Source organism: Poromitra crassiceps (genome assembly GCF_964638095.1).
Source record: "Poromitra crassiceps genome assembly, chromosome: 3".
In the NCBI taxonomy this organism is placed as follows: Eukaryota; Metazoa; Chordata; class Actinopteri; order Beryciformes; family Melamphaidae; genus Poromitra; species Poromitra crassiceps.
In genome coordinates this window covers 51833325-51859637 of record NC_139625.1, presented here as the reverse complement: position 1 = coordinate 51859637, position 26313 = coordinate 51833325, and the positions used below count along the sequence as shown (strand labels likewise).

At 44.7% G+C, this 26313-nt stretch overlaps 3 protein-coding genes across 4 annotated transcripts in view; 1 reads left to right on the top strand and 2 right to left on the bottom strand.

Moving 5' to 3' along the window:
- The window catches only part of cUnh21orf58 (chromosome Un C21orf58 homolog), a 4944-nt gene extending 638 nt beyond the window's left edge, over positions 1–4306 (bottom strand). Inside the window, exons 1-8 of one of the 2 annotated variants that reach the window (XM_083634336.1) lie at positions 4214–4306; positions 4048–4105; positions 3850–3907; positions 1820–1893; positions 1255–1458; positions 518–629; positions 294–439; positions 1–190 (exon numbers count right to left, since the gene is read on the bottom strand). The exon at positions 1–190 is cut by the window's left edge and continues 49 nt beyond it. In XM_083634336.1, coding sequence (XP_083490462.1) covers positions 1–190; positions 294–439; positions 518–629; positions 1255–1458; positions 1820–1893; positions 3850–3907; positions 4048–4105; positions 4214–4269 — 898 coding nt within the window. In that variant the 5' untranslated portion in view covers positions 4270–4306. Of the gene's footprint in view, positions 191–293; positions 630–1254; positions 1459–1819; positions 1894–3849; positions 3908–4047; positions 4106–4213 lie in introns of both variants that reach the window. The other variant, XM_083634335.1, reaches the window with a different exon arrangement.
- A 552-nt stretch (positions 4307–4858) lies between these two features.
- atg9a (ATG9 autophagy related 9 homolog A) lies at positions 4859–18815 on the bottom strand. The gene is made up of 21 exons (XM_083633539.1): positions 18690–18815; positions 18325–18380; positions 17851–17947; positions 16358–16509; positions 16163–16219; positions 15946–16027; positions 15532–15681; positions 13746–13887; positions 13476–13616; positions 13221–13341; positions 12846–13021; positions 12508–12630; positions 10740–10927; positions 10352–10505; positions 8958–9137; positions 8466–8681; positions 8073–8305; positions 7810–7927; positions 7384–7654; positions 6647–6792; positions 4859–6543 (listed from the first exon to the last, which is right to left on the bottom strand). The coding sequence occupies exons 4-21, from the start codon at positions 16458–16460 to the stop codon at positions 6535–6537; spliced, it is 2610 nt and encodes an 869-aa protein (XP_083489665.1). The 5' UTR covers positions 16461–16509; positions 17851–17947; positions 18325–18380; positions 18690–18815; the 3' UTR covers positions 4859–6534.
- A 5849-nt stretch (positions 18816–24664) lies between these two features.
- Positions 24665–26077, top strand: LOC310774023 (nuclear factor 7, ovary-like; the record flags this gene model as incomplete). Its single annotated transcript, XM_083634080.1, has 1 exon — positions 24665–26077. The coding sequence occupies one exon, from the start codon at positions 24665–24667 to the stop codon at positions 26075–26077; it is 1413 nt and encodes a 470-aa protein (XP_083490206.1).
- Positions 26078–26313: the final 236 nt, after the last annotated feature.

The window sequence follows — 26313 nt, the reverse complement described above, 5'->3', positions numbered from 1 at the left end:
GTAGTAGGTGTCCCCCTGCTTGTCCTGCAGGGACAGACAACACCATTGGCAACCATGGAGGATAGCCAATAGGAGGCAGCTGTGGAGCAGCAGGAGTGGGACCATAGTGGTGATGATGATGATGGACAGCACTTCCTCTTGGTTTGATGTCTGGCCTCACAACAACAGGGTTGCCCTGGTGGTAACCGTCCTGGAAATACAGGAGTGTGACTTCGTTGAGAGACAGAGACGACTGAGAGTGAAGACTTGATGAGACCCAACTGTGCTTTGTGTCTGTGTGGGACACTACTGACCTGGCCAAGATATGCAGTGTGTGCAGCAGAGTGACTGGGCCCTCCTGGTGCCAACAGCGCCATAGGAGGAATAGCTTTCAGCATCATGTTGTGCATGATGATCTGGTGCATCTGGGCATTTTGCATCAGCATCAATTCCACCATGTCTGAGACACACATGCAAAAGTATAAATAAGGGGACACTTGAATGAGATATTTTGATTGTATATTTTGCTGCAGCACACCCTCTTTGATGCTGCCTGAGCGCGGTGCAGGATAGGGCTGAGGTTGGGCAATCTGGGTGATCAGAGGCAGCTGTGGCAACTGCTGTATGATAGTTGCAGGCTGCTGAGGTATCTGCAGACAGAGAGAGAGAGAGAGAGAGAGAGAGAGAGAGAGAGAGAGAGAGAGAGAGAGAGAGAGAGAGAGAGAGAGAGAGAGAGAGAGAGAGAAAGGGGAAATATTGTGTAAGGATGTGAATATGACCCTCTACAATCGTTCCACAATTTTAGGTGATTTTAGAAAACTAAAGTTTAGGCAAATATGACTCGCTCCTCCTATATTATCTTATTTTGAAGTAGCCTAAAATGACATCAACCTTTCTCCTGATCTTTTTTCTCTTCATATTTTCTATTTGCACTTTTCTATTGCCAGCGTACTATGGCTCTAACCCTTGCTTGTTTTGTTGGTGACCAATGAATTGAAGCTTATCCTACTACTGTAATAATAATAATAATACATTTTATTTTATGGCGCCTATCTCACCACACTCAAGGTCACCTTATATCAATGGAATATACAATAAAAGGATAAACACGATAAGCATCAAATAATAATATAATAAACAACAATGAACAGTAATAAGACAGCAGTTAGACATGCAGCAGTTAGTAATCACTAATCAGCAGTTAGACATGCAGAGCAAAGATTAGTAATTTGTTGTAAGTCACTATGAATACGATTTGCGTGTTGAGTGTCTCACAGTCTGTTGGATGATGCAAGGGGGCTGAAGAGGGGCAGGTGGTGGAGGGAGCAGGGGAGGCAGAGCCGGGGCTGGCTGATGGATGTGGATGGGGCCTGGGGGTGGCTGAAGTGGCTGCAGGGTGGTGAGGAAATCTGGATGGTATCGTCTACGTGTGCCTCCCCAGGTCTGAGGTCTGGTGAGGTCCTCCAACATGTGCTGCTCCTGCAGAGGAGATCCCATAGACACAGACAAAACACACACACACACACACACACACACACACACACTTGCCACAGTCTCAGATGGTTGCCACAGTCTCAGATGGAAGAGTTAATGCTCAATACATTAGTGAAACCCTATTCATGGTTTGATCTCTTCCTTTTTTGTTTTTGTAGGTTTTTACATGTTATGGCAGGTTTTGTAGTCTAAAAGACTGTTACAAGTAGTATGACTTGAGCATTTTAATTCAATGAACGATCATCAGATGATTAGCATTGTAATACTGAAGTGCTAATCCTAATAAATGGAAATGGTATTCGACAAGGAAACAAACATGTTTTTGTAGAAAACAATGTTTACTAACCCTCAGTCTTTGCAGAAGGTCTCTCTTTCGCCTCAGAGCACAGTGCAGTGCATCCGCCCGTCCATCATAACTCCCTGAGCAAACACAATCATCTTCTCAGAAATGAACCCCTGCATCCATGTGTTCCTCCTCTACACACTCCAATGCCATGTTTTGAAGTAATAAAACCCCTTCTACCGCCTCCATTAAAGTAAGAACTAGTGCAGTGCCCCCCCCCCCCAATCAGTCACCACTGGCCCACTTGATATCATCAGTCGCATCACTCGATGATTGTGGGGCATGACATCATCAGTCTGGGCTTTTGCATGCTCTGGCCACCAATTGACGATTGTGGGGCTGGGGCATGACAGACATACTGTACTGTACATACAGATGGTGCTGCCTACACAGACATACTGTACTGTACATACAGATGGTGCTGCCTACATAGACATACTGTACTGTCTGTACATACAGATGGTGCTGCCTACATAGACATACTGTACTGTACATACAGATGGTGCTGCCTACACAGACATACTGTACTGTACATACAGATGGTGCTGCCTACATAGACATACTGTACTGTACATACAGATAGTGCTGCCTACATAGACATACTGTACTGTACATACAGATGGTGCTGCCTACATAGACATACTGTACTGTACATACAGATGGTGCTGCCTACACAGACATACTGTACTGTACATACAGATGGTGCTGCCTACATAGACATACTGTACTGTACATACAGATGGTGCTGCCTACACAGACATACTGTACTGTACATACAGATGGTGCTGCCTACATAGACATACTGTACTGTACATACAGATGGTGCTGCCTACATAGACATACTGTACTGTACATACAGATGGTGCTGCCTACATAGACATACTGTACTGTACATACAGATGGTGCTGCCTACATAGACATACTGTACTGTACATACAGATGGTGCTGCCTACACAGACATACTGTACTGTACATACAGATGGTGCTGCCTACATAGACATACTGTACTGTACATACAGATGGTGCTGCCTACATAGACATACTGTACTGTACATACAGATGGTGCTGCCTACATAGACATACTGTACTGTACATACAGATGGTGCTGCCTACACATACTGTACTGTACATACAGATGGTGCTGCCTACACAGACATACTGTACTGTACATACAGATGGTGCTGCCTACACAGACATACTGTACTGTACATACAGATGGTGCTGCCTACATAGACATACTGTACTGTACATACAGATGGTGCTGCCTACATAGACATACTGTACTGTACATACAGATGGTGCTGCCTACATAGACATACTGTACTGTACATACAGATGGTGCTGCCTACATAGACATACTGTACTGCACATACAGATGGTGCTGCCTACACAGACATACTGTACTGTACATACAGATGGTGCTGCCTACATAGACATACTGTACTGCACATACAGATGGTGCTGCCTACACAGACATACTGTACTGTACATACAGATGGTGCTGCCTACACAGACATACTGTACTGTACATACAGATGGTGCTGCCTACATAGACATACTGTACTGTACATACAGATGGTGCTGCCTACATAGACATACTGTACTGTACATACAGATGGTGCTGCCTACATAGACATACTGTACTGTACATACAGATGGTGCTGCCTACACAGACATACTGTACTGTACATACAGATGGTGCTGCCTACACAGACATACTGTACTGTACATACAGATGGTGCTGCCTACATACATACTGTACATACAGATGGTGCTGCCTACACAGACATACTGTACTGTACATACAGATGGTGCTGCCTACATAGATAAAACCTCTTCTGCCTCCTCCATTAGCTCATATTTTACCTGTTTCTTTTATAGCACTTCTTGTTTACATGACGGTGACAGGAAGGGAATTATGACTACAGTAAGGCAGTAAGGCTAATTCTCATTATTATAATTGATTATTAATCATGTTGGTGATCTAGGAATTGAAGCTTATTCTACTGTTGCCACCATAATAAATATCTTACTTGCAGACAGGGCAGACTCTACTCGGTCGTCCATATTGTCCTTTTCGTTTTCCAGTCTCTATGAATGTCGGGATACAACATTCGTTAAATATTTGGTGTCATTCTCATCCGATAACAAAAGGAAGATTGAAAGAAGTTCTAAAATGCCTTTCCACCTCTAAACTAAAGGTATCTATTGTAGTCTGACTTTTCACCTACCTTCTCCAGCAGTTTCAGTTTGAGTCTAGTCATCTCATCAACCATAGGATCTGCCATGCTAAAAGATGAGAAGGAATAAGGCTGTTGGTATTCTCCGTGCTGGAATGAGCATAACTGTCGGTTGAAATGTGCAGACACAAACATACAGACGCTATCTGTAATTTACCTCAACTCATGGTATGTTGAGTCACACACACTCGACATCCACCTTTGTCTGTCCATGCCAAACTAAAGCCACAAAGCAGTAGCCTGGGTAAACCCAGCCCCCAGTGACCTGCTCTCAGGCTCACCCTGCTTACAGTCACAAGCTAGTGACTGGGAACTGAGAGAGCAGGTCACGTGGGGGCTGGGTTTACCTAGGCTAACAAAGCAGTTGCCATGGGACACACCTGTTTACCACAGGCATTCAAGCACAACTTTCCTAGCCTAGTGACTGAGAACAGGTCTGAGAGCAGGTCACGTGGGGGATGGGTTTACCCAGGCTACAACTTTCCTGCCTGCTTGGTTTCTATGCTGCTCCCTTTAATGAGAGAAACATCCTGACAGACTGGCCTGCAGGCAGATCACCTCATGGGGCAGATACAGTAAGGATGACAGCTTCTACGATGACAGGAAATAAACATATTTTGGCATATTTTTAGCTGGCAAAAAGATGTAATCAAAATCATTGGGATTACTAGCAGGATTACAATTTGATAGAGCAGAGCAGTCAGCAAGCACAGGATCAATCATAATTATTCAAAAAGTCCAATTGATGCCCTCTTGTGTAACACTGATGTAAATGTGGTTGTTTTTCCAACAACACACAAAATCATCGCCATGACTTAATTTTATTGATGAATTTACAACTGTACAAAATGGTAATTTACATGATCTATAAAACAGAAAAATAACAGGCATCATTCTAATTGAGCTACCTCACTGAAGTTTCCATGACCATCACATGGTCCAGCAGTGGGCCAATTCTCCTGATCCCAAAACAACAGCATATGAACTTGATTCACAAGGTCACCTGTCAATCATCATGGCACATCCCATTTGATAAATAAAACACAAACATACAAAGAAACCAAGTGTAACTGACATCTGCATCAACAAATTATTAAAGTGCATACTTGTCTTTTAAACAAGTTAGAATTGATGATTGTGGAACAGAAACAACATGCAAGCTGTGACTGGAAGCCATGATGTCGGAGGATGGTCGTGGTGCTGTAGGCTTTCTGTGGGATGATAGGGTGGATGGTCATGCACTTATTTTATAGTATGGCACAGAGGTCAATGTTGCATGTTGAAAACAGCCCTGTTTGCTTAATGAAGCAGCTTTTAGCAAGTCTACTGAAGAACAATGAATGATAAACAAAAACTCTGAATGAGTCTGAAATGCACTTGCATTTGCACGTCTGGTTGCAAATACACATGACAAAATGTTGGCCTTACAATGTTGATAAGCCAACGTTGTGATTGTTTTCTGTTAAATAACACATGATGGCATTTATTTACACAGTGCATGTGTGCAGCTGTGAGCGCAGTATACCTGGCAGATTTGAAGTGTATATATAATTTTGGAGTCTACCATTGCAGACACAGCCAGACTTTGGGCTGTGTTTCAGAACTTTTTGCAGAACATTCACTTAGAACTTGAAATCCAATAAATCCAAGAATGAATCAGGAAAAAAATCCTTAAGGACTAAAATTATCTTATTAAAAAATGTCAGATGCAGTATACTATTTGATGCCTACAAGAAGAGGCAAACTGTAAGGAGAAAGGGACGGGGGGGGGGGGTGTAAGATAAATGGTCTCTTTGCCACTGTTACAGGAACAGATACACCCAATGAAAGTCAGTACGTCACAGGCATATTTCTAAACACATTTTAGACAACACACTCATTACTGAAGGTGTTGTTTTACGCTAACCATGATTTTCTTTTCTCTTACCACATTACCTGGTTTGTAAAAGGTAGAAACAACAGAGATAATATAATTTCTGTTTTTGTGATCACATTTACAGGCCAACAGACTGATAAGTTACAGTATAAAGTTGCTAACAGAATGACAGGTCTGTCTCCAGCAGTGCTGAGCGTTTCCATCTCAGTGACACATGCACTTTCATTGTGAAATCTTTTGACATAATTTATTATAAAAGAGCATAATGTAATCTTTTGGAATCGGTGCTTAATAGGAGAAACTTGATCCTGTAGGTCCTATTCTGATACACAGGTTTAAAGATTCACCCTGTCTGCCTGTTTAGGTATATTACCAAGTCATATGGAAAGTTATGGATGTCATCAGCGCACTGTCTCTTTGATTGGCCGATGGTGGCACCCATCTACAGTTGTCAGGATGATTTCACCGGTTAAGTATGCCGTTCTCGCACATGTCCTTCACCCGTGTCAGATCACATGGTGAATCTTGGATCAGAGTTTGTTCGAGTATGAGTTTGTGTGCTGCCAGAGGGAAGGAGGTTGATGCTCATTCACATGGATTAGTTATGTCACCTAATGCGAGAAAAAGAGAATTAACAAGAATTATTTACTTGCAGTGCACAGACGGGCACCCCCCACCACCATCCACCCTCACACATACACACAACACATTCACCTTGTGTATGTGAGGAGGCATCTCGTCCTCAGAGCTCTCTTCTGGCACCGGGGCATGGTGATGCAGTCCTGCCTGACCCTCCTCTGCCCAGCCTCCCATGGGCACCCGTGCAGACCTCACCACCTTGCCACCTGCACCTAAAGAGTCTGCGAGACAAAAAACACACAGTACAAGGTGTCATTACAGTGTCATGGGACTTTACATTGTCCTTCAATGGTCCACCAAATGATTAACTATGTTTTAAATTCGACTTATCTTATAGTAACCTCATATATAAGTGTGAGATCAACTGAAGGAGTAGACCTGAGTTAGTAGATCGGGGAATAATAGACTTAACTACAAATCTTTAATTCAGGATTAAGAAAATGTTTCTGTTCTGCACATATCTTGTCAATATGTTTACCTGTCCCACCCTGATCCCATGTCTCTTTCTAAACGTTATTGTTTTCCCAAATGTGTGCTTTTTCTGTCAGCATGTTTTACTACTTTGTATCAGGTGAATGTACAGGGATTGTAGCAACAATGCAATGATATAACATAGGTGGAGTGACTTGTTCAATGCAATTATCTTGACATGGGTGGTGATAACATCAAGTGGAATAGCAAGTGAAAATATTTCCTGTGCCATTCTGAGCCTGACATGGATAAGAAAAACATTCCAGTCCCATTGGAGAACCACTCAAACCCCATCTGTCTTCTAGTACGAAACATGAAGTGATAACCACAATGGTAGCTACCTGTGTTGTTTCCTCCATAGCGGCGCTGGCTGCTGCTCTGTAGTGGAGCCACCTCCTGGCCTGGGGCGGTAGTACTGATGGCTGAGGCTGAGCTGGGAATGGCACTGGGACTGGCAACTAAGGTGGGGAAAGTGTGCGAGCGGGGGAAGTTCCTGTGGTGAGGGTTGGGATCACTTCTGACGTCGTCGGGTACGCTGTCACTGCTGGCGTCGCTCTCCTGCCTGTGCCATGTGTGACGAGACAACTCACCGCGAGACTGCTGCTTGTGGAGCTACACGGACAGATTTGCCAGATATTCAAAATAAGAGGATAGATGTGGGAACACTTTGTGCTTCATTCACTTTGTGAATCACACAGCTCTCTCTCTCTCACACACACACACACACACACACACACACACACACACACACACACACACACACTTACTTCATGCATGTAAAGTGCATGGATGCTCATCTCAGTGGAGGCATACTCTGACAGGACCAAGCTGGACAGCTGACCCTCCCATACACTGCTGCCTGAGCTGACAGTCCGGGCGTCAGTCCTGGTGAAGGAATGGATGCAAGAATGAAGAGCAGAGCGGATGGGATGAGGAAGTGGCAGTTTAGAGAATATTTCTACTGAGATTGAAAGATGCAGTCTAAAAAGGAATGTAGTTGCAACATGTTTCTGAAGGAGTATCATCCTACCCAGAACCCGCCATGGTCCTGCTGATGGTTGAGGTGTGGCCAACACCCCTATGAGTTGCACTCAGGCTGCCCCTCAGGTGAAGACTACTGCTTATTGGTGAAAGGGAGCGCAAGGCAGACGCCCCGTCGATCAAGCCGGCCGCGGCGTGGTTGGTCAAAGAGCTCTCCCGGCCAAAATGAACAGAGGCCAGTGTAGACGGACCTGCCAAGAGGTTAGCAACGAGACTCCTTGGCTGAAGGAGAGGGACACAGACGGAGAGAGACAGGAGGGTAAATCCAAATTTTCCTACGAGTATATTAGGAAACTTATTTCATAACTACGTGTCATTCAGTTGAATAGACCTGACTTATTCTTATTGCAATACTCGTGTGAATGTTCGTTAAGCTCCATACCTCAGACTCTGACGGTGAGTTGAGTGTGTGTGCGTCTGCAGGAGCCCCGGTGGCCTCTCTCTGTACCCTCTCTTTCAGCTGGCTGATGAAGTGTGTGGTCTCCTGGGGAGGCTGCCACTGGGGGTTGGTGATGGCAAAGTGCATCAGAGATAACTCTGTCTTCCCGTCCTCTGCCTGTTGGTAGATAGACGCCTCCGTCTTCCCCTCTGACATCCACTACAGAGGGAGGAGAGAGATTGTCAAAACACACATGTACACAACGCTCCCTCGTTCAGCTGTGTTGCTGAAACCCAACTGTGAATGTGAGAGTGAAGAGTGAAATATCTAACTTTCTGTGTTTTTATGCTCAGGAGTTACAAACTGTGACTCATCCTGGGCTTTTGTTCTTCCCTGCAATTACATGTATTACTTGTTGTATTGCAACTTTTCAAATAATCTACTGCATGTCAATAGGTTCATGCAAGTGTGTGTGTGTCTGTGGTAGTTGCTCACCGCAGGGTGTCCGTGTTGCCTGATGTCCATCTGGGCGAAGGAGCAGGTGTCTCCCACCCCAATCACCTCCACGGTGAAGTTCCTGAAGAAGTCAATGATCTCCAGAGACTTCCTCCTCAAACAGAAGATCAGAATGAATGGAGTCACCACTGGACTTATCAGCTCCTCCAGTATAAACACCTGAATGCAAACAGAGATGGGAAGGGTTCACACTGTATGCTCACGTAGCAAGGTACTGGTAGAGATAAGGTCAGTTTCAGATGAAAAAAGTTTACTGAACCTCTGATTCAAAAGTTCAAATGATGTTATGTTAAATGACACATTCGTTTTAACTGAGTAAGTAGGGGGTGTGGTAGTACCATAGAGGTTAAAGAATAAGACTCGTGATTGGAGGTTGGCGATTTGAAGTGCCGATGGGATTCATTCACAGCGCAGCACCCCTGTCTTTGCCCTAGGCCTAGGGTATTGGGGATAATATTCTTGAGACCAGAGGGAAGAGCATCTCCTACTAGTACTCCAACACCACTTCCAGCACCAGGTCTCCTATCCAAAGAGTATACTATGCACAGCCAGACCTGCTTAGCTTCCCCAGGAAAGCCAGTGATGTAACGCAGGAGCCACTGGTGCTGACGATAATAGTTTACTTAGAAGACTGTGGAAGTACAGGGGTCGCAGGTTCGCGTCCCGCGTTACCTCCGGCTTGGTCGGGTATCCATACAGGCATGATTGGCTATGTCTGCGAGTGGGAAGCTGGATTTGGGGTATGTGTCCTGGTCGCTGCACTAACGCCTCCTCTGGTCGGTCGGGGCGGAAGGGAACTGGTGGGAATAGAGTGATCCTATCACGTGCTACGTCCTGCCGGTGAAGCTCCCCACTGTCAGGTGAAAAGAAGCGGCTGGCAACTGCACATGTATCGGAGGAAGCATGTGTGTGTGTCTATGGCTCTTGCCAGATCGGCAGAGGGGGTGGGCAGTGGCCGGGGAAGCAAAGGGAATTGGCCAAGTACAATTGGGGATAAGATGGGTGAAAAATCTGAAAAAAAGAAGAAGAAGACTGACTTGGCAGCTCCAAGGTGTGAAGGTGAGTAAGAGAGTGTTGAAGACCCTGGAAACCGAAATCCAAAAAAACCTAACTATGTAATTTAGGGTCTTATGTGAGTAATTATGAGCCTCAAAAAGTCTGAGACATTAGTTTCAACCCAAATTCTAAATATCGCCATTTCAATATTTACAATATTGGCCATAGCCATAGCCATGCATGCTCAGTTAATACTCCCTGGATAAATAAAGGTTTAAAATGTTTTCAAAGGATGTGACAAAAATCACCACTGAACACTGATATGAAAGTGAAATTTTCGACTATATTTTTCGCAAAAATCCAACGGTGGTACTCACAGCCTTGTATTGGAAGAGCTGGGAGAACTGGTCACGGGTCTCATATCTATGCGCGTTGCCCTGCCAGTGGTCTGGCATGTAGTGGATATGAGCCAGGATCACCCGTAACAACTGCTCAGGACAAAACACCATGTGCTTATCAGGAATAAATGACCTGAAGAGAGAGAGTGGGGGATGAAAAGGGGAAGAGACAGGGAGAGCAATGGCATTTCAGTTGAGAGTTTGGAAGATAGAATGGATGGAGAAATATTGAATGGATATGCAGACAAACACATAGGTAGACAGATGGATAGATATGTTGTGGGGGTTGTGTGTTTAGATGCCTACATACATACATTCAGATGGACAAGTCTGGCATACAGACAAACTGGGTGACACTAATCCCTACCTGCAGACTGTGACACACACTCCAAGCAGTGTGATGGATGAGAGGACATGTTCCACTGCTAGAACATCCTCATCATAGATGGTCAGGGCGATGAGGACAGCCAGGAGAGAGCCAGCAAAAAACGCTATGTTCTTAGCCACCACAGTCAGCAGAGGTGACAGGAAACAATTCATATACTTGGATGAAGCCTGAAGAAGAAAATAAACAAGAACAAAAGAGGAGAGGAACAGAAAAGGAGGAAATAGACATATGTTTAAAATACAGGAGATACTGGAAGAGCAGTAATATAAGTGTAAGAGAAAGGTATAAGGCATGAGCACAAGAGCATGTTATTGATTAAGGCCCTCTGTCTATCAAGCACCTCTGTTTTAGCTAGCAGACACTTGCAGAAAGGGCTGATTATAGCTACTGCTGTCCAAAGCCCATTTGAAGCACAGCACTTGAAGTTGTAGATGCTGGCACTATAAGCAATAAAAACACTAATTCTGCACAGCCAGTGACAGTGGGCCCTATCTTCCCAAAAGCGGTGAGATTCCCTGGGGACAAGAAGCCTAAGGGGCTGTTCAGACAGGACGTGTGTATTTGAGAAGCCAGCGCCTTTCTACAATTCATTCTCTATGGTAAGGACACGCTAGGAGTGCTCCTCTTTCAAGCACCGCACCTGGCGTTTAAAGGTCCCAATTCGTGCAGCTGTAACCTCTTAAAAACGTGTGTCTCTGGTCCATAAAACATGATTCTGGATTAATTTGTCGGAGTTCTCACTTCCTCATCTCGTCGCTTCCCAAGAATGGTCTGTTTCTATAATATATTCAGAACTAACAGTTCCCATTGGCCGCTGAGGGAGAGCCTCAATCAGCCTCAATCAGATTAGCGTCTGTGGACCAGCACGCTAGGTTGCGAGTTATCGTTAACTTAACGGTTACTACGCTAAAGAGGACATCTCAAAATGCCTAGACTTACCGAATGCACCTCTGCAGTTGCTGGATCACGTACAGTTGGCGTCGCTCCAGCTAGAAGTGTTAATTTTGTGGCTATAGACAAAATGGTGCAGGTAGCTTGTGTGAGAGAGACCCGCGCAGTATGCGTGAGGAAGCTCGTGACGTCCCAATTCCCCTCTGGGCAAACGAAGCGTTTGGGGGTGTGGCTTGGAGGAGACTGCAGGGGGAAGCTGGATAGGGACAAATCCAACTGTGGCAGTTCTGAGCTTGTGACCACTCATTACAGGGAGGGCTGACAGCAGTATATATGCATTTACAAGTAAAAACAGCTTTTGCACGGAATGGGACCTTTAAGCGCTCTTGGCGGCTAGTGTTTTTTGGCGGAGTGCTCTGGGCTTCTCAAGCTGAAAAAAGTTGAACATTTGGAGGAAAAGCGCGCTGCTCGTCAATGTCACTCCTCCTACCTCTTCTCCTGGCAGGGGAATGTCCAAACTCCGCTGCTGCCAGAATTGCCAATAATCTGGCTTTCATGTTTACAGTACGAACAATCAACAACATCAAACAGACGAAACTAGCTGGCTACCGTCCGTGTGATCGTTGCGTCCTGAACTGTACTGCGCGTGCCGGCAGGGAAAAGCAAAACAAAACACACAAAAAACGCTCCGTGCGCTGTGTTCTGTGTGCGCATTGGAAGCGCTCTCGACATGATTTCCAAAGCGTTCGGATCTGAAATACACACATGCTGTCTGCACAGCCCCTAATACACACATCCTGTCTGCACAGCCCCTAAGACCTTCAATTGTTGGTAGCAAATATCCTGGTGTGCAAACCTTGTAGCCCTTGCTGAGCCGTGACATGAGCTCATGGTCCAACTCATTGAAGTGACGCAGGTAACATCGACCGTAGAGAGACCAGCATCTCGCTCCCAGAGAACCAGGCTCCCGCTTAATGACCTAGACACACACACACACACACACACACACACACACACACACACACACACACACACACACACACACACACACACACACACACACACACACACACACACACACAATTACTCACACTAATGTCTCTGTATCCCTCTATAAGAAAAATAATGCCTCTGTGTAAATAGGGTGGGTGTGTAGGGTTTGTATTTGTGTGTGAACAGGGGCAGCCCAATTACCTCAGTATAACTGAAAAAGGCGTAGAGAATCTGCCACACCAGAATGACTGGACACAAGAGCAGATTGGCAATGCCAATCCACAGGATGCGAGATGCTAGTTTTTCTGCCAGCTCAAGCCTGTTTCCTCCTCTCTTATACTCTGGCTTCAGACTCCACTCATTCTCAAACAGAGAGCCTAGAAGGGTCCAGATTAATAAACAAGGGAGGTGAAAAGAAGATATCTTTGTAATAAGACATAATAGACCTTGACATAAAGATGCAAACACTGGCAACTACACAAACATGCATGCAAACATACACACACCAGTCCACCTGAAGAAGACAAAACAAATACAGGCACACATAGACAAATTATTCACAGAGAACACACACACCTGGTCCCCAGAAGAAGATGAGCTCAAAGTTGTACTTCAGACCCCGGGTATAGAACACACACTCCCCAAGAAAAGGAGGTCGAAATCGCACAGGAAGGAGAGACTTATTCACCATGGCAACCTGTGAGAAGAACAGGAAGAGAGGGCTTTGGTTTGAGGTCACATTGTCTCATAATTTGCAGGTAGTTGCATCAGTAGTAAAATATTTCTTTGTCAGTGTCTTAGTGATGACATTCAATTTCAAAACGCACGCACCATGTAGTTTTTGAAGCGGAGGATACGATGGTAAATGTCAAGCTCTGTCAGTTCTTTCTTATGGATGCAGATGTGGTGTTCCTTCTGGATCTCCACTATCCTAGCCTGAACCTCCTGCCACGTTACATAGGGTAGCTCTGACTGCAAAGGGAAAGTGCAGTGGGGGTTAGGGAGTCAAATGTCTTATTCTATGCATCATTAAGAAATCCTATTGGATGCATTTGATCAACCCTTAGTTACGCCACTAAGATATGAGTGTGTCTGTCTCACCATGGTCATCTTGAGCGCATTAGTGTAGAAGATTCTGATCTCCCAGTAACACCAGACGTTGTAGAGGAATTTGACCAGGCGGTGTAGCCAAAACACTCCGGAGATTACCAGCAGAAACATCACAAATGCATTCTCTCGGATCCTGAGGGAGAAATTAATTTGCTTCTTTAATTACGGTAATACAAAGACAAAAGCATTCTACAGCACAATGACAGACTCAGACTTGTATGATTGCTCTCACATCTTCAATTTATCTTTAGAGCAACAAAGAACACTCTGGATCCAACATGGCTTACTTATCTAATTGCTGCATTATTTTGAACACATCTCTGCTTTATCAGACACGACATAGTGGAAACAGAATAGGTGTGTGAGAGAAAGCAGCTTGCCTCTAACCCACACTATCATGAACTAGAAATACTGTGCGCTCATTTCTAGCGTGTCTCGCACGCTCAGCATTTGAGCCACTGAGCACGCCCCTCTGCTTTATTATAGCTGTGAGATGTAAGCCCCGCCCCTCTGCCTTATTATAGGTTGAGGCCACGTCTCGTCATAGACGCTGGTTTAGCTGGCTCAGCCTGGCTGGGGGCATGGTCAGGGTGGGGTAAAATCCCCCGTTCTATCCATTCAGCAAAGTTAGAATTTAGCTGATAGCCCAGCCCAGGCAGACACGATCGGGGATTTAACCACCGCAGTAAACGCACATCTGAGCAGACGTCTTGTGTTCTGCTCTACAACCCCCAAACCTGTAGTTTAGAGCCGCAGCACCGTCTTTTGGTGAGTCAGCCCATGAGATATATGGGCGGTTTTACCCCACTCGCGCGCCAGCCGTTTAACATTTTGTGGGCGTTCCCAGACATGCGGACTGTCTCTATAGCAGTGAGATGTAAGCCACGCCCCTCTACCTTATTATAGCTGTGAGATGTGTGAGATGTAAAGGCCTAAACAGACTCGTCCGTCCGCCTCGAATTGGAGCCGTCTCGCCGCCTGCCGGCGCCAGCGAGCCCTACACGCTAGGACGTCACTACACCCTCCCTCCTGGAAAATGGCGGCGATTGAGTGCAAGGCAGTCTGAATGAAATTGAATGTAACGTTCCCAATTCTATGTATTAATTTCTAAAAATGCGTCATTGGCCGACCCGCTCTACCTCCTGAGCTAAAGCCACCCCTCACGTCACGCACGTCACGCACGTATCGTCGCCGCTGAGTCACATTTTCGAGCAGCCCCCGTCAGCCGACGGCGCCCCCTCCCCGTATGACGGCGCTCCACCCCCCGTCATACGGGGAGGGCGGGGCGAGGCTCTGACGGACGAGTCTGTTTAGGCCTTTAGCCACAAGAGCAACACAAATATTGAAATCACTGTTATTACTAGGGAAGCAAGAGGAGATAGTGCATTAAATTTGAAAGTTGGAGTTTGGGGACACATTCTTATAAAAAGGTATTTTTGTAAGCTAAATATTTATAATAAGCCAAATATAACTTCTGCTGTCACACAATAAGTATGATTGAGAGACTAGCAGGTAAGAAACAGATGGATGGAAACAGACAGACTCCTCAATTATCAATTACCAATAGACAGTATCTGACAACTGTCCCATGTGATGATGTGTAGATCCAGCAATTGCATAGAAATCCTGCTTCGGTGATGGATTTTGTATGGATACATCACTGTGCTTCCTGCATCCCAGAGCCACACAGTCAGCATTCATCAGACCTACTCTCTTCTACGCCACACTTCTGCTCAAATTACAGCTTCTTTACAAATCAAGTGTCATTCATACTCACCGAGCACTGCAGACATCGACGGGGAGGAAGGCATCAGGCAAGGTGACTTTAGATGAGTCGGTGTGGTTCACAAACTTGTTGGCAAAGAGGATGTCGTAGTCCACACAGTTAGCCAGGAACAACGTGAAGCCAACCACAAACAGCAGTTGACTGCAGGGAGAGAGAAAGAAAGAGAGGGAAGCCGGGTAGAGAGGGAAGACAATGAGACAGAGAGAGAGAGAGGGAGAGAGAGAGAGAGAGAGAGAGAGAGAGAGAGAGAGAGAAATGATATTGCTCCCTAGCTTGAGACCCGTGTGAAAAATGTCACTGGAATAACTATCAAGGATACCAACAATACGTATTCTATTTCACAGCATTTTCACTCCAACTTATCTATGCAATCTACTGTATATTTATGATATATATGATACATACACCAGCTCAAAGATCTCTCCCAACAGCATACAGGTGAATCCATTCTTCTGATGGAGGTTATAGACGTGAAGGCAGTTAAGGACTACCGGTTTTATATGAGCAACTGAGGGGACAGGTCTTATACGAGATGATTTCACAATGCAAAATCAAGGCAGCCCAGTACACTGAGCAGCTGCATTCATTCAGACACAGCACATTAGGAATGCATGGCCAACACATATAAAGGATATTCTCTGGAAAAACAGGTCCAGGTTTTCTATGTGGTGCCATTGGGCTGAAAAAGACAAGATATTTTAGTAATGACGTGGTTGTAGGGCATCTCTATCAGCTAGTTAGTAGAGCTAGAGTATGGGAGTAATTCTGGATGTGATAAGTGCATGATTTGCTTGTGATTTGGGTTTGTGTGTTTTACATTTGGCTCCTTCAGGCACGTGCATCAGCAGGTTCTCCTCTCCTGGGGGAGAGTCGCTGTAGGATGCCTCCAGACGCTGGTACTCTGTATCAAAGTGAGCCATGGTAACAACTGCTTCAGTCTCGCCAAGTAACCAAGCCCACTGCTACAGTCTGGACCAGAGAGAGAGGGATGGAGAATGAGGGAATAGCAAGAGGATGGAAGATATATAGAAGTGTGAGAGATGACGGGAAACAGAAGGGAAAAGAGAGTGAGTGATATGATAAGAAAAGGGATTGACACCATCACATTCTTAATAACAGAGGACTTGCAGCACAACCTATATACCTAGGCCAAACCATTCATGATAGCCTAGATCTTGGACACGACAATCACTTGACCCCTGTAGACTAATAGAGACTAGAAATTCTGTGCGTTCATTTTCTATGGTGGAGACTCTGGAGACAATGCGCCATGGGCACACTTTTTTTTGGGGTGTGACCAAACTCATGCCAACTCATGCCTGTGTTAGTTAGCCTTCTGCTGTCTTCCACATGTCCAACAGCGCCTTTCCAAAGCTTGCCTTCTTTCTTTTCTTGCAGCAGCATGTTCCTTGAGGTGGTCTGGAAGTGTCTCCAGAGTGCAGTTGTCTCCCAATGGGCGCTGGTCCAGGTTTTCCATCCTGTTGTGGCCTGGAAGTCACTTGAGCTTCTTCTTCTGTGGTGTTTTATGGCGGTATCCTTTATGTTGCATTACCGCCTCCTGGATTTATCCATCCACTGTTTCCCTACATTCTGTCCCTTCACTCCAAAGTCGCTCGAGCTGATCCATGTTGTCCAATTTATAACCTCAGTGGGGAAGGATTTATGAGATCCCCGATGACATCACAATTCAGTCTGACATGACTGATGAATGTCACAATGACATCACTGATGAAGTCACAATGTCTATGACATAACTGATGCCACAATGTCTATGACATCACTAATGATGTCTATGACATCACCGACAATGTCACAATGTCTATGACATCACTTATGATGCCACAATGTCTATGTCATAGGATGGTGGATGTTGATTGTTTTCGGGGGCGGCGCAGCAGCGTCCCACACGAACCCAATCAATCACTGATTATGTCATACCAACTGATGATGTCATACCCCACAATTGTCAAGTGATGGCCAGAGTCTCTATGACATAACTGAAAATTTCACAATGTCTGACATCACTGATGATGTCACAATGTCTATGATTTCATAGGATGGTGGATGTTGATTGTGTTCATGTGGGTCGCCGCCCCGTCGCCTATCTGGTTATCAGAACACGTTTAAATTGTTGAAGCAACACATACCCACCAATGATAGGGAGGGGAAAATCAGTAGTATGTTTTGTATTTTTCATTAAGCGAAAGCGCTGGTAACGATACTATTGCAAATGAGTATTGTTTCCGTTTCATATTTTTAGTATCGATGCTTCAATCAGTATCAATACTACTGATACCGAATACTACCTACTTTTGAAAACCTTATTGTGTAGTCACCCCTGCAGCTGGGGATCGAACCGGCAACCTCCGGCTTGGGAGGCAGATGGTCTAGCGAGGAGGCTGACACCCTTAACAAACAGTAACAAACAACGTATTACAATGCAATGGCAACTCAACAACAAAGGTTTCTCTCTCAAGTTGACCACTGTCAGTGTTCATGTACTGCCTGCAGGCCTACTGTAGGCACTCTGAGGGGTTCCCACAGTTTTTCATGTCAAGGAACACCGAAGTAGACACTCCTACTACCTCATACCCTCATTTTGCAGTTGTAAACCTACTGTAGGTGGTGGACAGTGCAGACCTCTGATTCTAACAAATAAAATAAAAGTGAAATTAAACTACTTAAAACATTTTACTGCCTGGGAACACCCCTAAAACGGACCCCTGATTTGGTACTACTCTTAACACACTGTCAAAGAGCAACATAATGTATATTTATGCTTACCTCCATTCCAGTTTAGTAGGTCCTTCCCCGCTCTGATGTTTTCCCAACATGCCCAGCTGCAGAAAGCAGAAGGAAAGGTTATCTTTACAGCTGTCTCCTACCTGGAACAAACCAACATACTTACAGTAAATTATGTTATTATATGCGCGTGTTTATTTCCCTAGGCGAACATAACGTTACAGCAGAGGGCCAAGACTACATTGTCAAAATAGCTAACGTTACATACTGATGACTCGCTGCTAATGACGATATTAGCAGTGACGAAGAAAGAAATGTAGCTATAACGTTAACGTTAGCTAGTTTGTTGTTGTTGTCGTGGTTTAACCAACAGCCAGGCCCTCGCTCTGTCACAACAAAAATGTCACCTCGCAAATCCCGTTTGATAGGGTTCTGGCTCTTGTCTTCGCTGTCTGGTTTAAAATAGCGGATTAGCCGGGCTTTTATCAAATAAACATCTTGTTTTCGTTTTCGTTTGCCCCCCTCTCGAAGTCACACACGAGCCAGTCAGTTTCATTTTCCAAAACAGCTATTCTGTCACAGGCACAGCAGATTGTTCAACATTGTGCAATCAGAGGAAGAGGATCTTCATACGGGAAGATGACAGCCAATCACGTTCATTCAGAGGCGGGCTCTAAAGAGGCAGGGGCAGATACACCCAACCTCGCGTCACCAGGCTCGCTACACCCTTTGATCCTGCATGATGGGCTCTCTGGTTTCTTCAATGGATGTTTACTACCATCGCCTGGCCATTTGTAGTAGTACTACAATTAGCCTACTGCCAGCCCTGCCATACTGCAGTTGTATTGGTGATGCTGCTACATTTTACTGTAGGTTAGATCAGAGATGTAGGGTCAGGATGCAAATAAGATAAATGGGTAAGTCTCCAAGGGCGGACTGGGGTAAAAAAGTGGCCCATGAATTCAATCAATCAATCAATCAATCAATCAATCAATCAATCAATCAATCAATCAATCAATCAATCAATCAATCAATCAATCAATCAATCAATCAATCAATCAATCAATCAATCAATCAATCAATCAATCAATCAATCAATCAATCAATAGCCTATCCTTTATTTAACCAGGTAAAAAACTAATTGAGATTAAACCCTCTTTTCCAAGAGCGACATGGCCAAAACGGCAGCATAAAGACAGTTGCATCAATACACACAAACACAAAATAAACAGATAAATTACAGTCAGTCACACACTCAGGAAACAATAGTCAACAAGAGCCAAGATAACTAATTTCTCTGTCTCTTAAAATTGACCTGAATTCCCCCAGAGTTATAAGATTAGATAATTTCAAGTCCTTCTGCACATCATTCCAGGTAGAGGGGGCAGAAAATGTAAAAGCCTTTTTACCCAGTTCAATTCTGACTCTAGGGACCTGCATCTGAATGATGTCCTGAGAGCGCAGGCCATAATGGCTGAGGTTTCTACACATATGTAAACACAGATATGTAGGAAGAAGCCCAAGAATAGATTTATAGATAAGAGTCAGCCAGTGAGAGAGTCTACGAACAGATGGACAATTTGCAACAGCATACAAAGTACAATGATGTACACGATAGCTGCAGTTAGTCGTAAAACACAAAGCACAGTGGTACACCGTGTCCAGTTTCTTTAAGTACTGGTCAGGAGCATTCATGAAAAGCAGATCTCCATAATCCAACAAGGGGTTGGATTTGTCTCTGGTCGTCCCACTCTCCGGACGCATCAACGACAAAGCATATTGTCGGATAGGGTCTGAGTCTTTAGAGATTTTTATGCAAGTAACGGACAGTAAGTACACAAAACAAGCCATTAAAATCCATTTCAAATTATAAACACTTTTGATTGTAGGCTTTGCAATTAGGGGGCAGGATGAGATAGCAATGCATAACCCAGCAGCGGGGTCCGGGGGCCCCCGTGAAGACATTTTGTACATTTTAAAGTAAAATGAATCAATCTGGTGCATTTTGAGAGCTAAATGAAGAGGCTAGATCTATGAAGAACTATACACATTATACAAAGGCCTACTCATCATACCCATAGGCTACTACTCTTTACTATGCTGTCGCTCTACAGTGATGAAAAAAAATAATTCTCTCCATATTACGACATGATAAACTTTATTAATCCCCCAGGGGGGAAACTGAGTGCCACCACATGTATGACAAACAGGCAATAGAAATACACTATACAGTTACACATGTAGGCTACATATCCCAATACAAGCAAGCAGTACAGAATAAGGGTAGTGCACAGCCCCCATACAACATAAAATCATGGATGCTAACATTCACAACCAACCACGGTAAATCAACAATGTCAACATCAGGTCGACAGCAACAATCAGCGACAATGTTCATTAAAAAACTTCACTGCAGCAGGAACGAAGACTTCCTAAATCTGGAAATGACAAGCCTGTCACTGAAAAGAGCTCTTCAGGTCGCTAAAAACAGGGAACATTGGGTGACCCTCATTGTACAGGATGGTCTTGCTTCCTGCACATTCTTTGCTCTATAGATATAGATATATTCCAAAGAGTTAGGGGTCAGGCCAATAATGGATCCTGCCTTCCTGATCAGTTTATTGATCCTGTTTCTATCCTCGGATCCTAGGCCACTCCCCCAACAGACAACAGCATAAAATAACACACTAGCTAAAATACTTTGGTAAAAAAAATCATGAAGGAGTGACCTGCTATAACATTAAAAGACCGGAGCTTCCTGAGAAAAAACAGCCTGGACTGGGCCTTTTTAAAGATTGCACTGGAGTCTCTCCAGTCCAGCTTATTGTCCACAAGGACACCAAGGTACTTATGAGGCGACCACCTCGATGGCCTCACCTTTAATCAGGACAGGGCTTACTGCACTCTTTTTCTTTCTAAAGTCAACAATAAGTTCCCTCCTCTTCGGTCTCCCTCACAAGTCCCTCCATAAGCTTCAACTGGTCCAGAACTCAGCTGTTCGCATCATCTCCAGAACCCCCTCATTTCATCACATCACCTCTGTCCTTCAGCAACTCCATTGGCTCCCGGTCAGATTCAGAATTCAATTCAAGATCCTCCTGTATGCATTCAAGGCCATTCACAACCTCGCCTCTCCTTATCTGTCTGATCTCCTCCATACTCCTCCACTCGCTCCCTCAGATCTTCCTCCTCCATTCACCTTACTGTGCCCTCCGCCCATCTCAGCACCATGGGGAGCAGAGCTTTCAGCCGCTCTGCTCCTCAACTCCTCAACTCACTCCCACCTGACATCCGTAACATTGACTCTCTTCCTCTTTTCAAATCCACCCTCAAAACCCACCTGTTCAAGATAACCTACTCCCTGTGATTGCTTCCCCCATTTCATATTTTTTACTTTTATCTGTTATTGTATTTGTGCTGCGTTGTCTCTATTGTGGTTATTGCACTTGTTTTTACTTTGTAAAGTGACCTTGGGTGTTCAGAAAGGTGCTTATAAATACAATTTATTATTATTATTATTATTATTATTATTATTATTATTATTATTAATAATATTAATATTAATATTAATATTATTATTATTATTATAAGCTCCTTGGTCTTTCCTGTATTTAAAATTTGGGGATTTTCATCACACCAATTCACAAAACCATCAACCTCCTGTTGGTAAGCAAGGATGTTGTTATTACGGATGTAGCCAACAAGTGCAGAGTCATCCAAAATTTTCTGGAGGTGACAGCCAGAAGTTGAGCTCAGGCTCAGCCTGCAGTCTGAGGTATATAAAGCAAAGAAAAAAGGAGAAAAGACAGTGGCTTGGGAAACACCAGTATTGGTAATGATGGTGTTTGATACCTTGCCACCAAGTCTCATGTGGGGTCTAGATGTGAGATAATCTATGACCCATGCAATAGTGCCACGCCCACTCCCACTAAAATAGAGAACAGCAAGCTCCAGCATGAATAAAAAAACTTAATAAGAAGCAAAGATGAGCAGACCAGTATGGGAGGGGGTCAGTGAATACATTGAGTAGGCCAGTTTGAACAGGTGGGTTTTGAGGTGAGATTTGAATGTTGTTATGGTGTCATACTGGTGGATGTGTGGGGGTAGGGAATCCCAGAGCCTGGAGGCAGTGCAGCTGAAGGCCCTGGCACCCATGGTACTGAGGCGGGAGGTGGGGACGGTCAGGAGACCAGCTGAGGATGAGCACAGGGAGCGGGAGGTTGTGTGCTCCTGCAGGAGGTCGGAAAGATAGGTGGGGGCTAGATTGTGGAGGGTTTTGTAGGTGAGCAGGAGGTTTTTATAGTAAATTCTCTATCGAACGGGGGGCCAGTGAAGTTGGATGAGGATGGGGGTATGGTCGGATGATTTGGTGCAGGTAGTGATCCGGGCAACCGAGTTCTGAATAATCTGAAGTCTGTTGAGCAGTTTGGTGCGGAGGCCAGGGAGGCCAGAGAGAACAGCATTACAGTAGTCGATCCTGGATGTAACGAATGTGTGAACCACATAAAAAACATCACCCGGAAGGTGATGTTTTTTATGTGAGGTGCAAAGGAGAGGGTACTGTCCAGGATGACACAGAGGCTTTTGACTTGGGTGGAAAATGGAACAGTGAAACCATCGTTGGTGATGCTTGGGGCGGTGGTGTTATATTGGTAGAATTTTCATATGTGATTGTAAGCCTCTGGAGTGACATGATCCTTCTCTCTTTCTCATCTTTTCCCTCAAATTCTCCTGCCCCCCATTATGTATAACCATTTCTGACCGTGTGTGTGTGTGTGTGTGTGTGTGTGTGTGTGTGTGTGTGTGTGTGTGTGTGTGTGTGTGTGTGTGTGTGTGTGTGTGTGTGTGTGTGTGTGTGTGTGTGTGTGTGTGTGTGTGTGCGCGCGCGTGCGTGCGTGCATGTGTGTGTGTATGTGTCGTGGTCGGGGTGTCTTGAGTGTGGGTCTGTGTAATCTAGTCATTATAGTGATCTGGGTAGTTTAATCTGTTCTGATTAGGATTAGGGCTTAATTTGGTTTAATAGAAAAAGTCTGTCAGAGTGAAGCACAGCTGATAAACACCAAACATCCGCTGATATGTGGAAATAACATTCAAAGTGACATCAAATAACCCCATTTATCAGTAACTGTTGAAGCATCTGAGCCTGCAGAAGATCAATGGTTGCTTCACAGTTTAGAAAGACAATAATCTGGTTTGGTGTCACATTATAGCAAAAATAATATCTATTCAGACCTGCTCTGCTACAGTTCCTGTTTTAATTTCATGCCATTAGATGACAGATGATTATTGAAAATCTGTGGCCACCACGGTCATATAGCCACATTAAATGCTCTCTCAATAGCCACAGGCAGCGTGTGATTTACTACTCAGACTGTTATTGTATGTATGTACGGTATATGATAATTAATAACAGGCTTCCTCCTTCATTTTATTAGACTGACAAAGCTTTACTTGACCATAGTGTGTATGTTTGTGCACATGTGTGTGTGTTTTGCTCAGCTGCAGGCAATATAGCTTGCTGGCTGATTAAATTACTCCACTGTCTGTTGGGAATGAGGGGGTTGCAATAGCAACTAATTTGTTCAGAAGACGTGCTGTCATGCTGCCCATGTGGTGCTGGGTAGGTAGGGGGTGGTGTGTGACCTGTGTGTGTGTGTGTGTGTGTGTCGTTATTTGGGAAAGGGGGTCCCATGCGGGAGGGGAGAGGGAATCCAGGATGAAGTCATCGCTCTTGAGGGAATTTAATCAGATTAAACCCCCTCCTGAACATGCGTACAGACTCAGTGCAGTAGCAGGCATGTAGTGGGTATACACATACACACACGTACGCACGCACGCACGCATGCACGCAGGCACACACACACACACACACACACACACACACACACACACACACACACACACACAAATGTTTGTACAGTTATCCTAGTGACATTTATTGACATAATACATTCCCTATAGCCCCTAACCCTGACGGTAGGGTAAGGCTGGCCTTACCCTAACAGTTAGAATTTCGGTTAGGCCTAACCCAATTCTAACCTAATGGCCTATGTCCACCGGCTGCGTTACGGCTCTGTGCAACTGCCTGAACAGACCGACACATGTTTTTCAGGTTTGCTGGAGATGGACAGAGGGGAAAAGTTACCTATTAGCATTAATCTTGATTTTGTTTACACATTCCGACATCACAAGCACATGAAAACAAACGTCGGAAGAATGACTTACCCGTACGGAAAATAGGACCATCCGAGGAGCACATGAATGCAGCATCAGTGAAGATGTCACATCTATGACATCACTGATGATGTCACAATGTCTATGGCACAACCCTGCTGGTGGTATAGGACCAGTAGATGGTAGTAACCAGTGCTCTTCCCTCGTAATGGCTTCTCGATTAGAGAAGGATCTCTCCTGTCCTGTCTGCTATGACATCTTTAAAGATCCTGTGATGCTGTCATGTAGCCACAGCTTCTGTAAAACCTGTCTGCAGAGCTGGTGGACAGAGAGACTAAAACATCACTGTCCACTTTGTAGGGAAATATCTTTACACGGTAAACCACCTTACGTTATTAACTTAGTGTTGAAGAACCTGTGTGAGGCTTTCTTACTGGAGAGAGATCAGAGAGCTTCAGCGGGATCTGAGATTCTCTGCAGTCTGCACTCTGAGAAACTCAAGCTCTTCTGTCTGGACCATCAGCAGCCAGTGTGTCTTGTCTGTCTGCATTCAGAAACACACACCGACCACAGATTCAGACCCATCAATGAAGCTGCACAGCCTCACAAGGAAGAACTTCAGAAATCACTGAATCTCTTACAGGTGAAACTCGAGCTCTTTCATGAAGTGAAAGGAAACTGTGATCAAACAGCAGAACACATTAAGGTCCAGGCCCGACGCACAAAGAGACAGATTAAGGAGGAGTTTAAGAAGCTTCACCAGTTTCTACAAGAGGAACAGGAGGCCAGGTTGGCTGCAGTGAGGGAAGAAGAGGAGCAGAAGAGTCAGACGATGAAGGAGAAGATTGAGGATCTGAGCAGAGAGATAGTAGCTCTTTCTGCCACAATCAGAGCCATACAGAAGGAGATGAGATCTGAAGATGTCTCTGTCCTGCAGAACTACAAGGCTACAATGGAAAGAGTCCAGCATGCCCTGCTGGAGGATCCACACCTGGTCTCAGGAGCTCTGATAGACCAAGTCAAACACCTGGGCAACCTGAGCTTCACAGTCTGGGACAAGATGAAGGAGATGGTCTCCTACACTCCTGTGATTCTGGATCCAAACACTGCCCATCCAAAACTCATCCTGTCTGAAGATCTGACCAGCGTGAGATGCAAGAGATGGGGAGAGGAACAGCAGCTTCCTGAAAACCCAGAAAGGCTTCAATACGATGTCTACAGTGTCCTGGGCTCTGAGGGCTTTAACTCAGGAACTCACAGCTGGGATACTGAGGTAGGAGACAGTACATACGGGTGGCTGGGTGTGGCAGCAGAGTCTGTAAAGAGGAAGAGAGGCATACGGTCTGCATTATGGGGAATAGAGTTCGGTTATGGTAAATACACAGCACTCTCCCCATCAGATCCAGTCACTGTTCTCCCAATGATGAAGAAGCACCAGAGGATCAGAGTGAGTCTGGACTGGAACAGAGGACAACTCTCATTCTCTGATCCTGACACTAACACACACATACACACCTTCACACACACCTTCACTGACAGGATGTTTCCCTACTTTCACACTGTGCATCCTCTGAAGATATTACCAGTGAAGGTCTCTGTAACTGTGGAACAGCAAAGTTAGGTGGCAACCAACATGTCTTGACCAATTGAAGCGCTGGTGCTGAGCTGAAATACTTTTACGGCATGGCCACTACGGGCTGAGGCGTCTATAATAAGAGGGTCTGTGTATGTATGTATGTCCCCATGAAAGAAAGAAAGAAAGAAAGAAAGAAAGAAAGAAAGAAAGAAAGAAAGAAAGAAAGAAAGAAAGAAAGAAAGAAAGAAAGAAAGAAAGAAAGCGACCACGTCACTTACAGT